The 13,908-nt window shown below is 42.2% G+C and overlaps 1 protein-coding gene across 1 annotated transcript in view; it reads right to left on the reverse strand.

The window, feature by feature from the left end:
• Positions 1-1,394: 1,394 nt before the first annotated feature.
• The window catches only part of LOC108298431 (ubiquitin-like modifier-activating enzyme 1), a gene marked incomplete at its 5' end in the record, with an annotated part of 15,853 nt that continues 3,339 nt past the window's right edge, over positions 1,395-13,908 (reverse strand). The window contains 20 exon segments of the mRNA XM_017521101.2: positions 1,395-1,515; positions 1,641-1,741; positions 1,854-1,955; positions 2,223-2,408; positions 2,533-2,630; positions 2,826-2,927; positions 4,520-4,709; positions 4,812-4,878; positions 5,040-5,047; positions 5,480-5,675; positions 5,968-6,032; positions 7,637-7,833; positions 7,947-8,112; positions 10,754-10,909; positions 11,261-11,341; positions 11,426-11,530; positions 11,647-11,669; positions 11,672-11,822; positions 12,380-12,526; positions 12,617-12,714. Of these exon segments, the coding sequence (XP_017376590.2) occupies positions 1,395-1,515; positions 1,641-1,741; positions 1,854-1,955; positions 2,223-2,408; positions 2,533-2,630; positions 2,826-2,927; positions 4,520-4,709; positions 4,812-4,878; positions 5,040-5,047; positions 5,480-5,675; positions 5,968-6,032; positions 7,637-7,833; positions 7,947-8,112; positions 10,754-10,909; positions 11,261-11,341; positions 11,426-11,530; positions 11,647-11,669; positions 11,672-11,822; positions 12,380-12,526; positions 12,617-12,714 (2,360 nt within the window).

A 13,908-nucleotide genomic window follows, 5' to 3' on the forward strand; every position in this document is an offset into this window, starting at 1 on the left:
AGCAGCACTATAAGTCAGGTCAGGTTTGGGGATGCATTTGGGCTATTCCTGATACCCAGGGTGAGTGGAGAATAAATATATTCCTATGTTGAAGAGAGAAATGAAGTCTTATTGGTACAACAGTATGAGTGGTAAACTCCTGGCATCCTGTGCTGGTAACAGTGCAGGAAGGCACAGATAGGGAGGTGACCAAAAAGACTGGTGCCTTTAACTATTTGGAGATCTCAGTCAGGGATAATGGCTGAGTGTGGGGTCTAAAGCTCTTGTTAGGGCCAGCACTGAGACTCCACTGATAAAACCACCCTTACCTTCCACATCTTGGTCTTTCCTTGACAGTGATAAGCCTGAAAATTCTGAAGACAGTAAAAGATCTAGGGTTGAGAGAAACAGTGTGGAGCTAGAAAAGGTTTATCTTCCACAGCTATTCGCAGTAAAATAATTTTTAAAAATACATATAGAATGTCTTAAGGCACTGGCATTTATCATTCCAACAAAATATATGTTGCTCGTACAAGGAGAAGCATAGTCATCAAAGCTTGGCCAGAAACTAAAAGCATCAAGTAACATGACATAAGACCAAGCCCAAGCAGGGGGGAAAAAAAAAGCTTTCAAGCAGCTAACAAAAATGCTCACATAATAAATGGCAAAAACCAGAGTAACTTCTGCTCCATCCTAATAATAGGTTGCATATGCAAGCTCACTATGGACCAAGTACTAAGCACTTGACAGACACTAAATCCCTTTATTTCTTCTAGCAATCCTTTGTGTATACTTTAAACATCTGAAATTGGAGGAGAAAAACAAGTTAACACAGGTTATATACATTGGGAAAAGTTAGCATTCACAGTTAAAATAATCCAGGTCCAGAATCTCTACAACTTCACAGAATCCACTACAGCACGCAGTTTGAAGTTGGAATAAAAATACTAGAATTGCAAACAGATTTAACACATGGGATAAAAGTAGATATGCTCTACAGCCTTGCTAGTGTCTTCACTTTTCTCTTAAGAGGACAAAAAGGAAAGTGAGTAAGCCCAACTTTAATCTTCTCTGCCTTAAACCTTGGATTCTGGGCATGTTCCATAAAGGGTGGGGTTGGACCTTTTGGATTGAATATCATCTTGATTTATGAAGCTGCAGAAAAGCCCACTCCTTCTGAGAGATGACAGGATAATGGCCTTTGACAAAACAATAACATGCCACATTTAGATAACTCTTTATTATGAATTCCAATGACAAAGTGTAGGATGCAGCAGCAAAACACATTCTCAGAAGAAAGTAAAACATGTATGTCTAGCTGGGCTCAGCTTCTGTCACAACTAGAAGGAATGTGCAAACAGGTTGTTGAGAGGACCCTTGGATAAAGGCATAGCCAGGAGTCAGTGGGTAATGTATCATACGTAAGGGAGCTCGATGTCTTCACCACTCTCGTCACTGCTGCACATCTCAAGCACCAGGGTCCACACATGGCGGCTCAGTTTTCGCTTTGACACGCAGCTCACAAGCTCTGTCATCCTAAGGTAGACAGCAGAGAGTCAAGAAGGCAGAAAAAAAGAGGAAGAACATATGGGGCAAAGAAGTCAGGAAAGAAAATAGCCATTGTGTGTTCTCATCCCTATCCTGCCCAGCAGCCAACTCACGGCTGATCCAATCGTTCCTTAAGCTTGGTAGCTGGCATGAACAAGGAATACAGCATAGATACACCCTGTGACAGCATGGTAATTTCTAATTTGTGCTCCGTCTGGAGAGGATAGGAAGAGATTTGGAGAACAGAGTTAGTGAGACGGACAGTACTGGTCACCTGCCAAACCACCATCTTCTGCAGTGTGGAGTGAGAGAGGAAGTGGTCTTACCTTTAAGTAGGCTAAAAACTGCTTGAGGGTCATCTCTTTATCATTAGGTTGTATGCCTTGTACATCAAAGCAATACCACAGTGTCCACTCTTGGTTATAGTACTGAGGGACAAAGGTCAGGGGAGTAGAACAGGGGCCATCCCATACAACCCTATCACTCAACCTGACATGTCCATTCAGACTGATGACAACCTTGTTTTGTTGAAAACCATCTCACAGGCTCATTTCATTTTAATCAAGCCCCTGAAAACTTTAATCAAAATGATGAGGACTAGAGCTGGCTGTATATGCAAAGTTACACACATATATCGCCTCCCCACATTGTACAGTCTCACGGATATCATTAGCATTCATGAATGTTGACCATACCTGGTGATGGGGTGGGGCAAGGGGCTCAGAGAAGCTGAAGAAGGGCATGGCCAAGTTGATGAAGCTATTCTTATAGGACTGAAGCTTTCCGTGTCCCTGTACCACTTTGTATAGCTCCAGGCAGGCAAGGCCAACAATAGCTGCTGTGGTTGTTGCAATCGCTGGAATGATTTTTCCTGCAATCAGCTTACTCCGTGGGACAGAATTTGAACAACACAGATAGTTAGTGAGGGGATCAATCTACAGAATTGGTCAAATGTGGGAGACTGAAACATGAGTAAACAAAGGTGGAAGCTTAGGTTTATACCACCACTACCTTATGCCGGTCTGCAGGGGGAATATCATAGTTCTCTGCCCGGAGGTTAGATGCGGCCATAATGAAATCCATATGGAAGTTGCTGTCATCATCTTGTTGTGAGTTGAGGGCAGTCAAAATAAGAAAATATTTCCCAGCTACTGGGACACAGTATCTTTCACCCAGTTACCCGCAGATCTCCCTAGTTGCCAGAAAATGTTTTCCTCCTCTGACCCTCTCTTCACTGTCTTCCCTCCCTCTGTAATCCTAATAAAGGCCCAGGCCTGTACCACTGTCTTGCCCAAGACCCCAATCCAGCACCTTCTCAAAATCAATGGGATACATCTTGAATCCAGCAAGTTTGTCTGGACTAGGAAGCATGGACTTCAGCTCCTCTAAGCGGCCGTCATCTGAAGGAAGAGGGAAAACATTATCAGCCTTTTAGATATCAAGTCAGTGTCTGATGTAAAGAGAGGAGCCCAGACTAAGGCAGAAAGTATTCAGGCAGATAAGAATTTGAAAAGAATCTATGTCCTGGGAAAGAGTGGACAAAGCAGAGGTAGAACTGGCATCACCACCCCAAATCAGAGAAAGAGGCACACATGGGTGAGGAACAGAAAAGAATAACTCTGCATATACTGAGGAATGGAGATGAAGACAGTGTGGAGGGATGTACCTTGCAGCACTATTCAAAACAGCCAAAATACAGAAGCAATCCAAATGTCCACAGATAAACAAATGGATAAACAAAATGTGGTATGTGTGTCCATGCAATGCACCGTTCTCTTTGCACTTAAAAGAAAGGAAATTCCAAGACGTGACAACATGAACATTATGCTAAACGAAATAAAAAGACAAATAATGTATGATTTCAGTTACATGAAATGCCTAGTGTAATCAAACTCACAGAAACAGAAAGAGTTTCCGGAAAGTATGGGGAAAGGAAAACGAGACGTTTGAAATATGAGTACAAAGTTCTAAGGGTCCAAGATGAAAAGGTTCTAGATTTGCTACACTACAGTGTAAATATATATTAACGCCACTGAACAGAAAACTCGGAGGTGATTAAGATGATACAGCTGCATTTTGATGACAGTAAAAAGACGTAAGAGAAATCAAAATGAGACAGTGATCTTGAGGAAGAATGATGTAGAAGTAAACGAGGAAATGGTGCAGGAACACGAGACACAGAGTTGGGGAAAAGGGACACACTGACAGGAATTGTGGACAAATTCATAGACAAAACAGAGGATAAATTTTGTGTGAAATAAGTTGAAGGAAACATCGAGAGGGAGACACAGGGACAGAACTGGAGAGATAAGACTATGTGTAGAGGGTAACATGGAAAAATACCTGCAGAAAAGGTATCTGGAGAGACCTATACAACTAGAAGGAGTCTGCAGAGAGGAACAGGAGCAGGTATACATTTGAAAAGGAAAGAACATAAGGTAGAAAGATAAATTCAGAGACAGAATGATAGAGGGATGAGACAAAGATCACGAACAGGGAGAGGCAGAGGAAAGTAAGAGCTGAAGTTGTCAGATGGAGATCTTCTAAGGAAGATGGGAGGACAAATGAAGGGCAAGAGTATAGGGTAAATATGCACTCAGAGAAGTTGGGGCTAGATATATGGATGGGGACATAGGGGAGACATGAAAGCAGGCTGAAGCTGCTTACAGATCAAGTGAGACAGAGAACTAGTGGAGACCATACCTCTTTGCCTCCTAAACAAAGAGATCTATAAAAAACAGATGAAAGGAGAACAAGTAAGGCAAACATGCATAAGGAAAAGGATATACTAGTTTTCCTGATAGCAAGGCTATAAAGAAGAAAGGAATGAGAGAAGAATCCTATATTTCAAATATAGGATGTGAAGCTGAAAGGATGTGCACTGGTAAATCTCAAATCTACTGTCACAGATGATGGCCAGTGGCAAAAGACTAATGGGGAAGCTAAGCTGGACTGGGTACAAACTCATGACCAAATGGCCAAATACACTCACCAACAGAGGCACCGATGCTTTGCAGCTCCTGGTCAGAAATGTGGATCTTGACACCAGACTTGGGAATGAATTTGAGGACCTGCATAAACTGCAGCAATGTAACCATAGCAGCTCGCTCCAGAGAGCCTATCAGTCCATAAGTCTGGGCAAACAGGTTGGCAGCAGCCATCACATAGTCCAGGTGCAAGGCCTGGGAGAGGGAAGAGCAGGGAAGGGTAAACACATCAGTGTTCAAGTGAAGTGTCTACTGACTTCCATTCCCCCAGCCTCCACCTGACCCTAATAGACTCAAGTTGCTGACATCAAAGTTAAGTGGGCGAGGACAGCGTTTGGGCCCAGACCAGAATGGGGCACCAGAGCTTGCAAGTTGAAAGGATAAAACATTTTGCAGGATTGAGACCAGAAAGAAGAGGGCTCTCTGGCACTTCTTACCTGAAGTCTCAAAAGACTAAACTCATTATCCCTGGAAACTCATGTTGTACCAAACACAGCACTTAATCTCTTAAGGGTTGTCAAGCACTTTACTAACTGTAATATCCACAGACAAATTAATCTTCACCAAATTCTTACCAGATAAGCATTATTACCTATACGCAGATGAGATTCCTGAAGAAAAAAATATATATGATTTGCCTTAGTGTCACACAGAGCTGGCACTTGCACTCTTATCTCCAAAATGTCTCCCCTAGGATAATCTCTACAGCTTTACGGGGAATCAGATTTGACTCAGCCTGCACCATAGGAGAAGAGAAGGGACCAAGTCTCTGGGCTGAAAGAAAAGGAACAGAGCAAAAACAGGTGTCTGCAGAAAGCACTGGCCTTATCACTTTTCTGAGCCCCATACCTTAAGGTGCCTGTGACACCTGCCTTAACTAGAATGAACCATGTCCAAAGTCTCCAGTAAACTCCACATTTCCAGAAAGTGTATTCTGCCAAATAGACACTGGAAGCATGCTATACCTGGTCGGGAGGAAAGTTGTGCAGCAGCTGCTGGATGTTGTGAGAATACTGGGTGTGCCACTGGCGGCAGGCCCAGGTCACACAATCAGCCCAAGTCTCTGGTCTCTGCAGCACCAGGCGGCGCTGCACATTCTCCAGCAACTCCAAGGGTTGGGTGCCTGCCAGCCGCAGTGTCTGCTCCATAAACTTGGGGTTTCTATGAGGCAAACATCGGGACTAATCAATAGCCTTAGGAGTAGTCTTCATGGAAATTGCACTGTCTTCATGGAAAGCTACATCTGACCCCCCCATTGGAGAGAACAGACAGGAAGACATGCCACCTCCCCACGTAGACAAATACACAACTCTGACCCTGGAATCACCTGCCTCATTCATTCATTCAGAGTGAGCCTGACAGAGAGTATTACGAGTTGTTAGCAAATTAGACAAGATGCTTTGCCTTGGCTGGCAGGCAGGGGATAGGGAGAGGGGGCATTTGAGTTATTCACGTGAGGTACTGGTTGACGTTTTCTGTAGGCTGCTTGAAGAGGCTTTCAAACTCATCTCGAGCCCACTATAAGCAGGGCAGATAAAATTACAATGGTAGACAAAATGAGGCTCTATAAGCAGTAGAAATACCATCAGTAAAATAGAGCAAGCAGGAAGAGACAAGTGCTCTGGGAGAATAGAAGAGAAAAGCCTCCCAAATGGGAGGCCTGCCCAAATTTCTCCATCTTCCCACCTCAAACTTAAAAACTAATGGCCTTGATCTGCACAGTGTTTACATAGTACACAGGCATGGAAACTTATTTTTAAATAAGATGTGCAATAATCTCTTTTGAGTATTTCTGAGAGTACTGCACATCTCTTTTGAGACTATTGCACATCTTACTTAAAAAATCAACTGAAGAGAACAAGGATGATCCTCCTACAGATTTTTGGGACTGGGGAGAAAACAAGACAGATAAGGATTGTGCTTATTTTTGCCCTCTGAGCCTTGGAAAGGCAGTCAATAAGTCATTGATGAAGTTGCCTGGGGCACCCTGAGAATGGGCATTTAGTTTCGACTTCAGATCTGCTAAACACAACCACCTTTTGTGACTTCAGGCACAGAGGGTAGTATTTCAAAACATACACTGTAACACTAAAATCTGCACCTCATGACATTTCTATAAAGGAATGAGCAAATACATAAATTATAAAGTATAGGTAAAATAGTGCTAAGTACATACCAAGTGCTAAGTGCTTTATAAAAGCCCTTTGAGAGATATTATCATCATGCACATTTTACAGCAAGAACTCTGAGGCATGGAGAAATTAAGTCCAAGGTTATGAAGCAAATCTATTTTAAAACCTTTTAATGGGCCTCCCTGCATGTTAGGCAAAGAGTAGAATATCACATCCTAGTAAAAGTTATGTACACATTCACATATTTAGGTAGGGGAGAGAGAGAGAGACAGTGGTGACAACACAAACATATTCATTCTGTACCTGCCTGGTTGAAATGAGAATTAGTTTTTTCTCCCTCTCTGCATCCCATCTTTATAATCCCCCTAGTCATAGACTCAAACATAACACTGAGACTAAGTCTGAAAATGTAATGGTTATTCTTGGGCTGAAAGGGTAGTTAATTAGGATTAGGTATTCTAGGTGTCAATTATCCAGGTGTGTTCACTTTACCTAACTAGGTAATATATGACTTGTTCTGTTAAGAGAGAAACAGAACCATCCTAACAAGCCAGCTGTTAAACACATTTTGGGCAAAAATCGGGAAAATACAATTATCAATTCATGTTTTAGAGGTAATTTTAAAAACTAGAATATAAATAAATAAATTTTGTGCACAAGCAGTTATGTTTACACTTTTTACATAATGATAAATTATATTCTATTTCTACTTTTTACATAATGATAAGTTACATTCTATACTCATATAAAGATGTTTTGCCTTGCATAAAGATGCTCTTCCAAAATAAAAATTTTGAAGTATGAGACAAAAAGAAATGAATCACTTTTACAAACTTAGGCTGCTGAGTCTAAGAAAAGGAAAGAATTTTGGAGAAAATACACAAGCTATGCTATGGCTTTCAACACTTAAATGACAGAGGCTTCACCACCCAGAGGCCACCTATCTAGGTGCCTGTCTCCCCACCTTCTGTTACCCCTAAGGCTGATTACCTGCAGGGTATGCTCAGTAGCATTGTGGAAGCTCTTTAGTGTACAGATGGGGATGGATTTCTCAGGGGAGTCCTGGCTAGAGCTGTAAGACTCTGTCAGCAAGGGAATCACCACCTGCACACTGCCCTTGGTGCCCAGTGTTCCAGACTCCAGTAGCGGCTTTCAGTAATACACGCAGTGGCTGTCCATGTACAAGCCTTGGAGAAGTGATGGAAGTGGCATTAGAAATGGGAGACAGACAGGAACATCAGCAACCTGCAATATTCATATTCACAACTCTGCCCTCTTCCTCACCCACCCGCAAACTCACGGGCATCCACATTGTCCAGAGCATTGACCACACCATCCAGGTTTTAGAAGAAGTCATCATCGTAGATACATTCTGTTTCAGGATCCACATTATTCTGGTGGCTCCTTACCCTGACGTGTGGATTTATTTGATGCACAGCTGCAGCAGCTGTGTCAGACTTGAATTTCTGGAGGCAGATGGGGAAACAAAGCTGTTAAGCACAAATCAGCCCAACAAATCTATATAGGGCCAACATGAAAAGACCTAAACAGAGTTCAGAGGGCTGCTGTTTGGCCAAAAGGAAGCCCATGAAGATGCCATGTGGCTGGGGCTGTGACAAATGAGGCTGAAAAAAAACAAAACAAAAAAACTGACACAAAAATAATCGATGAGGTTATCCGTTAATTCACGTATACGTATTTTTTTTGTTTTGTTGAGATGGAATTTTGCTTTTGTTGCCCAGGGTGGAGTGCGATGGTGCAAACCACTCATCACGACTTCTGCCTCCTAGGTACAAACCATTTTCCTGGCTTAGCCTCCTGAGCATCTGGAATTACAGGCACATGCCACCACACCTGGCTAATTTTCTAATTTTAGTAGAGAAGGAGGTTTCTCCATGTTGGCCAGGTTGGTCTCAACCTCCCGACCTGAGGTGATCCAGCCCACCTTGGCTTCCCAAAGTGCTAGAATTATAGGCCTGAGCCAGCGCACCCAGCCCCAACATCTAATTATTTTTAAGTTAATGACACCTGAAGTTGGGACACATACATCAAAATAAAACCAAGGTTTTATGTACACCAAGTGGTACAAGAACAAAAAGGGTTTCATCAAAGCTCAACTCACATTCCTGTTCTGCTCAAAACTCTCCACTGGCTTCTAATTTCAGTTGGAGTAAAATAAGTGTGTTCCCTTCCATATGAACTCTGTTACTAAACACCACAGGCATATTTCAGCTCGAAGTCTTGCTCAGGCCCTTACTTTGCCTGGTACACTTTTCCTATGGTGTTCCACTGATTCTCCTACATTCTCTTAAGTCTTTGCAGAAATGCCAACTTTCCAACGAGGCCTTCCTTATCCTACCCTGCAAAGCAATATCTATGGCACTTCCAACTGCCTCTTAGTTTGTTTTTCATCATTAGTACTTCTCACATTCTAACAGCAACTGTATCTTTTGCTACTCTATTTGCTTATGACAGCAGTTGTTAAACACAGGGGTCTATAAAAATATCTTTAAAATAACCTGTTATATAGGCAGCAGATATCATTGTTTTCCAAGTTAGAAATTTAAATTGAGGTCATTCAAAATCAGTCCATTTCAAAGTGCAATATGGCCATTATGTGCAATACAAACATTATTATAAAACATTTCCAATATAGAAGTTCAGGAATAATCATTCAGTAATAACACCCCATGTTCTCAATCATAAGTAGAAGCTGAACAATTAGAACACACGGACACAGGAAGGGGAGCATCGCCCACTGGGACCTATTGCTGGTTGGGGCGTTATGGAAGGGATAGCTTTAGACAAATACCTAATGTAGACGACAGGATGATGTGTGCAGCAAATAACCATGGCACATGTACGTATATGTAACAAGCTTGTACGTTCTGCACATGTACCTCAGTCTTCTAATAACAATGAAACCAAAAGAAACATAAATAGGCAGCTAAAGACTAAAAAACTAGCTTCAGTAACAAGAGTCACATTATACTGGATTTTGCAAATCTCTTTTTAAGTTATGTAGCCTCATAAAGACAGCTGGATTCTCATATCCACTACATTCAGTCTGCTATGTATTTTGCTAAAGGATATATGGGAAACAACACATAAAAACATTTTCATAATCCTTAATTGCATTATCAGTGTCTAGCGATTTGTTGAGCATTCTAAATTAATCTATAAACAACAATTTTCTGTTTGTTTGTTTTAAGACAGAGTTTTGCTCTTGTCACCCAGGCTGGAGTGCAATGGCACCATTTCAGCCTACCGCAAACTCCGCCTCCTGAGTTCAAGCAATTCTTCTGTCTCAGCAGCCCAAGCAGCTGGGATTACCAGGGCCTGCTACCATGCCTGGCTAATTTTTGTACTTTTAGTAGAGATGGGATTTCACCATGTTGGCCAGGCTGTTCTCAAACTCCTGACCTCAGGTGATCCATCCACCTCAGCCTCCCAAACTGCTAGGATTACAGGTGTGAAACACCATGCCTGGCCAAGAATAACATTTTATCATCAAGCACTGGCCATTTGGAAAATGCTCATTTCAGTGAGTTCACAGGGGCTTCCTAAACTAAAATCTGATCTTTACCTGATAAAGGAAGAAGGAAGATGGCAAATAATGTCTTGGTATTCTTAATATAATTGTGATCACATAGGCTCAAAAAGAGTTTGAAGGACCTCTAGAGGACATGGGACTGCATTCTGAGACATCTCTGCATCTTCCCACTAGACAAGGACAGGAACCCTTCTTTTGCTACCTCTGATGAATTTCAAATGTCTAAAGTAGTATTTAGTATGTTGGGTATAAAAAGAATGAGGGATTGTAAGCAGGCGAAATTCACAATGACCTTTACAGGAAGCTTTCTAGATAATCCCTTTATAACCCAACTTCAGTTTCAAAATTAACAGTGACTCCCAACAGACACAAAATAATTGCAGATTTATGAAAAATACCAATGAAAGAACACACAAGGTATTCAACACATGTTGAATGAAAAAGTAACGAGAAAATAGCTGAAAGACAGTGACAAAAAGACCTGGGTCATTAAGATCCAAAATGAGAGAGAGAGAGTAGAGAAGTGAGAGAAACTCTGACTCTGCCCTACTCACCGAGACATCCCAGGGTCGAAAGAGAAACTGTCGGTTCAGATTGGACTTCTTGATGGTGTCCATGTCTGTAACAGTTATTTCACCACCCTCCCCACAACCTAGCCCAATCATGGCAAAATTCTTGAGGAGCTCATAGCCAATGGCCCCAGCACCCACCTGAAAGACAGCAAATAAGGGACACCTCATCAGAGTGACTAGGTACAGTGCAGAGTCACCCAACACTCCACACTCTTCCTGAATATAGGAAGAGAAGATACGACAGCCTACTGCCACACATTCAGCTCCAGGGCCATTAAGCCTTTCATTATCTGAGGAAGGAGGCACCAGGTGAGAGAAGTAAAGGCATACATTAAGCTTTCATTCAATATACAGAAAATGGAAAGGGGGATGTAGTTAGCTTTCAAGAACCAAAAGACACTCTGGTGGGAGGCAGAAAATTGAGATCCCAGAGGAGGTGGCCAGAAGACAGAGAGGTGAAAGTAACAGATGTCCAACAGGGGCATTCACCAGGAAGTACTTCTGTTTGGCCAGCTTCTCTTGCAGGTCTGAGCCAAACACAGCCACCTGTCCATCATAACCATTCTGGTGCTGTCATGTGAAAAGAGGAAGGTCAGAGAGGAGTTGCCTTAGACATGCTCCCAGTGCCTTTCCCATGAGCCCCCACCTATGTACCGGGAGATACTGGTCTTCCATGAAGTCTACTTTCTCCTCAGGGAGACACTCAAGGGCATCAAAGTACAGCCACTGTGTGATTGGCATAAACTTTCCAGAGCAGGCCTGAGGGAGAATGATCAGTGGTTAGTCACAGCCTAAAACAAATGGACAACAAAAGTGATAAACTCAAGGAAGCACCTGGACCACACCCAGACATGCCCTTTCCCACCCCTGCTAACCTTCATAAACTCCTGGGCAGCCAGCCTCCAGTGAAGGCATTTATAGGTGCCAAATCCCCAGCAGCAACATATGCCAGTTTCTGGATGAGGTCCTCATCCAGGCTGCCTTGCTTCACTGCTGGCAAGGCTTGAGCATTCACAGCCTGTGCCAGAGTCACCAGTTCTGCTGCATCTTCCTGTTGGGCCAGAGGAAGCCAAAAGAGGTCTTTTTAGGGAAAAGGTAGAAGAGAGGGACAAAGTAAGGATGAGTAGGAGGAGGAGAAGAAGAAGAGGTGGAGGATGAGGAGGAAGAGGAGGAGAAGGAGGAGGAAGAAGAGGAGGGGAAAGAAGAAGAGTAGGAAGAGGAGAAGAGGAGGAAGAAGAAAAGGAAGAAGAGGAAGGAGGAGAAGGAGAAGAGGAAAAGTAAGAAGAAGAGGTGGAATAAATGTAAGAAGAGGAAGAGGAGGAAGAAGAAGAATGGGAAGGAGAAGAGGAAGAGAAAGAAGAGGAGAAGAAGTGGAAGAAGAAATGTAAGAAGAGGAAGAATAAAGAGGAGGAGGAGAAGAGGAAGGAGGAAGAGAAGAGGAGGAAGAAGAGGAAAAAGGAGGAGTAGGAGGAGGAGAAGAAAAGGAAGAGGAAGAAGAATGAAGAGGATAAGTGGGAGGACCAGTGGGAGCAGCGGTATCAGCAGACAGATGGAGAGGTAGGACAGGCTTCAGGACAAGTACCCTGGTTTGCTGGCCCACTCACATACCTTGTTGTGGGGACGAGGTGGCCTGCTATGTTGAGTACAGAACTGATGCAGTGCCTGGAAGCCAATATGTAGATGAGCAGGGCGAGAATACTTCGCATAGTCTGTTATCACAAAGTCTGGCTCTGCCAGTGAGGCAAGCAAGTATTTCTATGGAAAGCAAGGTTATTAGTACCACAGCTGTGAAAAAACTAGTAATTCATGAACCACATAGTGCACATCCCCACCACCACTACTCACAAAACTAATCTTCTTAGATACTTTGACCTGAATGACGATGACCCCAAGGATGTAGTCAGAGAAGCTGGAGGTATCACAGATACTAAAGGTGTAGGGACCTAGGATGTTAAAAAAGAACACAGTGTGATCTTTCAATCCATGCAGTAACCCTTCTAGCCTGCCACTCAAAATAAACAGCACCATCAAAATGAGAATTAAAAAGCCACGCTCTCCCTAGCTCAAGACACTGGAGGCCTCTGCCAGGATCTCTCTCTACTCACACATGAGAATGCATCTCCTTCGGCCCCAGATCTAGCTCATCCTGCACAGAGACCCTATAACTAAATGCCACTCTGGAGAAACAAAGAAGCCCTACATCACAAGTATTCCTTCTCTAGGAAGTGTCAGATAAGCATATTTCTTCAGCTACAGTTCAGTGAGCTTCCTAAATCTGTGACTTAAGTTTTCATCAGACATGTTAATTTTTTTGGACATTATGTCTTCAAAAACTTTTCTGGACCTATTCTATCCTTAGCAATCCATCAAACCTTTATTCTTAGTATTCCATCAAACTTGCTATTTTTCACCCATAAGCACTTTACTTTAGCTCTTTTTTGAGTAACTTGAACAGCTCATTATTTCCTAGAGCTTCTTGGACCATAAGGAATTATTTCAATATTTATTTCAATGTTCTTTTCTACCAACCTTAAAAACCAGATAAGATTACCAGATTAAGATACTTAAAATATGAAACATTAAAAGGTGTTACCCAATATCCAAAATACAATTAAGAGGTAAGAGGATAAAAAGGAGTGAGCAACCGAGTTGTAGAAGATAAAGTGGCTTAAGGTACCTATAATTGACATCCTGGAAAGAGGTGACAGGTGTGGGGGAAAGGGGGAGTTACAACACAGTATTTTAAAAAAAGTAATCCAAATGTATTAAACTATAAATATATGAAATACATAAATTGGAAAGTCACAAACAAAGGCACACAAGGAAAACGTACAAAGGTTCATCATAATCATATCATTTAAAATCAGTGATAGAGAAAATAAGCACTTTACATTTAGGTGAATAAAAACAAGATGTCTAAATTATCCCAAAAATATGCAAAGAAAACACAATTTCAGACACAAAAATGTTGACAGAATATTCACCAGCAGACTCACACTTGGAAAAATGTAAAAGGTCATCTTTCGGGCAGAAATCTGGGTAACAAACCAAAAGAGAGCCCGCATAGCCAAGTCAATTCTAAGCAAAAAGAACAAAGCGGGGGGCATCACACTACCGGACTTCAAACTATACTACAA

The sequence above is a fragment of the Cebus imitator genome, unplaced genomic scaffold, assembly GCF_001604975.1.
Source record: "Cebus imitator isolate Cc_AM_T3 unplaced genomic scaffold, Cebus_imitator-1.0 Scaffold959, whole genome shotgun sequence".
In the NCBI taxonomy this organism is placed as follows: Eukaryota; Metazoa; Chordata; class Mammalia; order Primates; family Cebidae; genus Cebus; species Cebus imitator.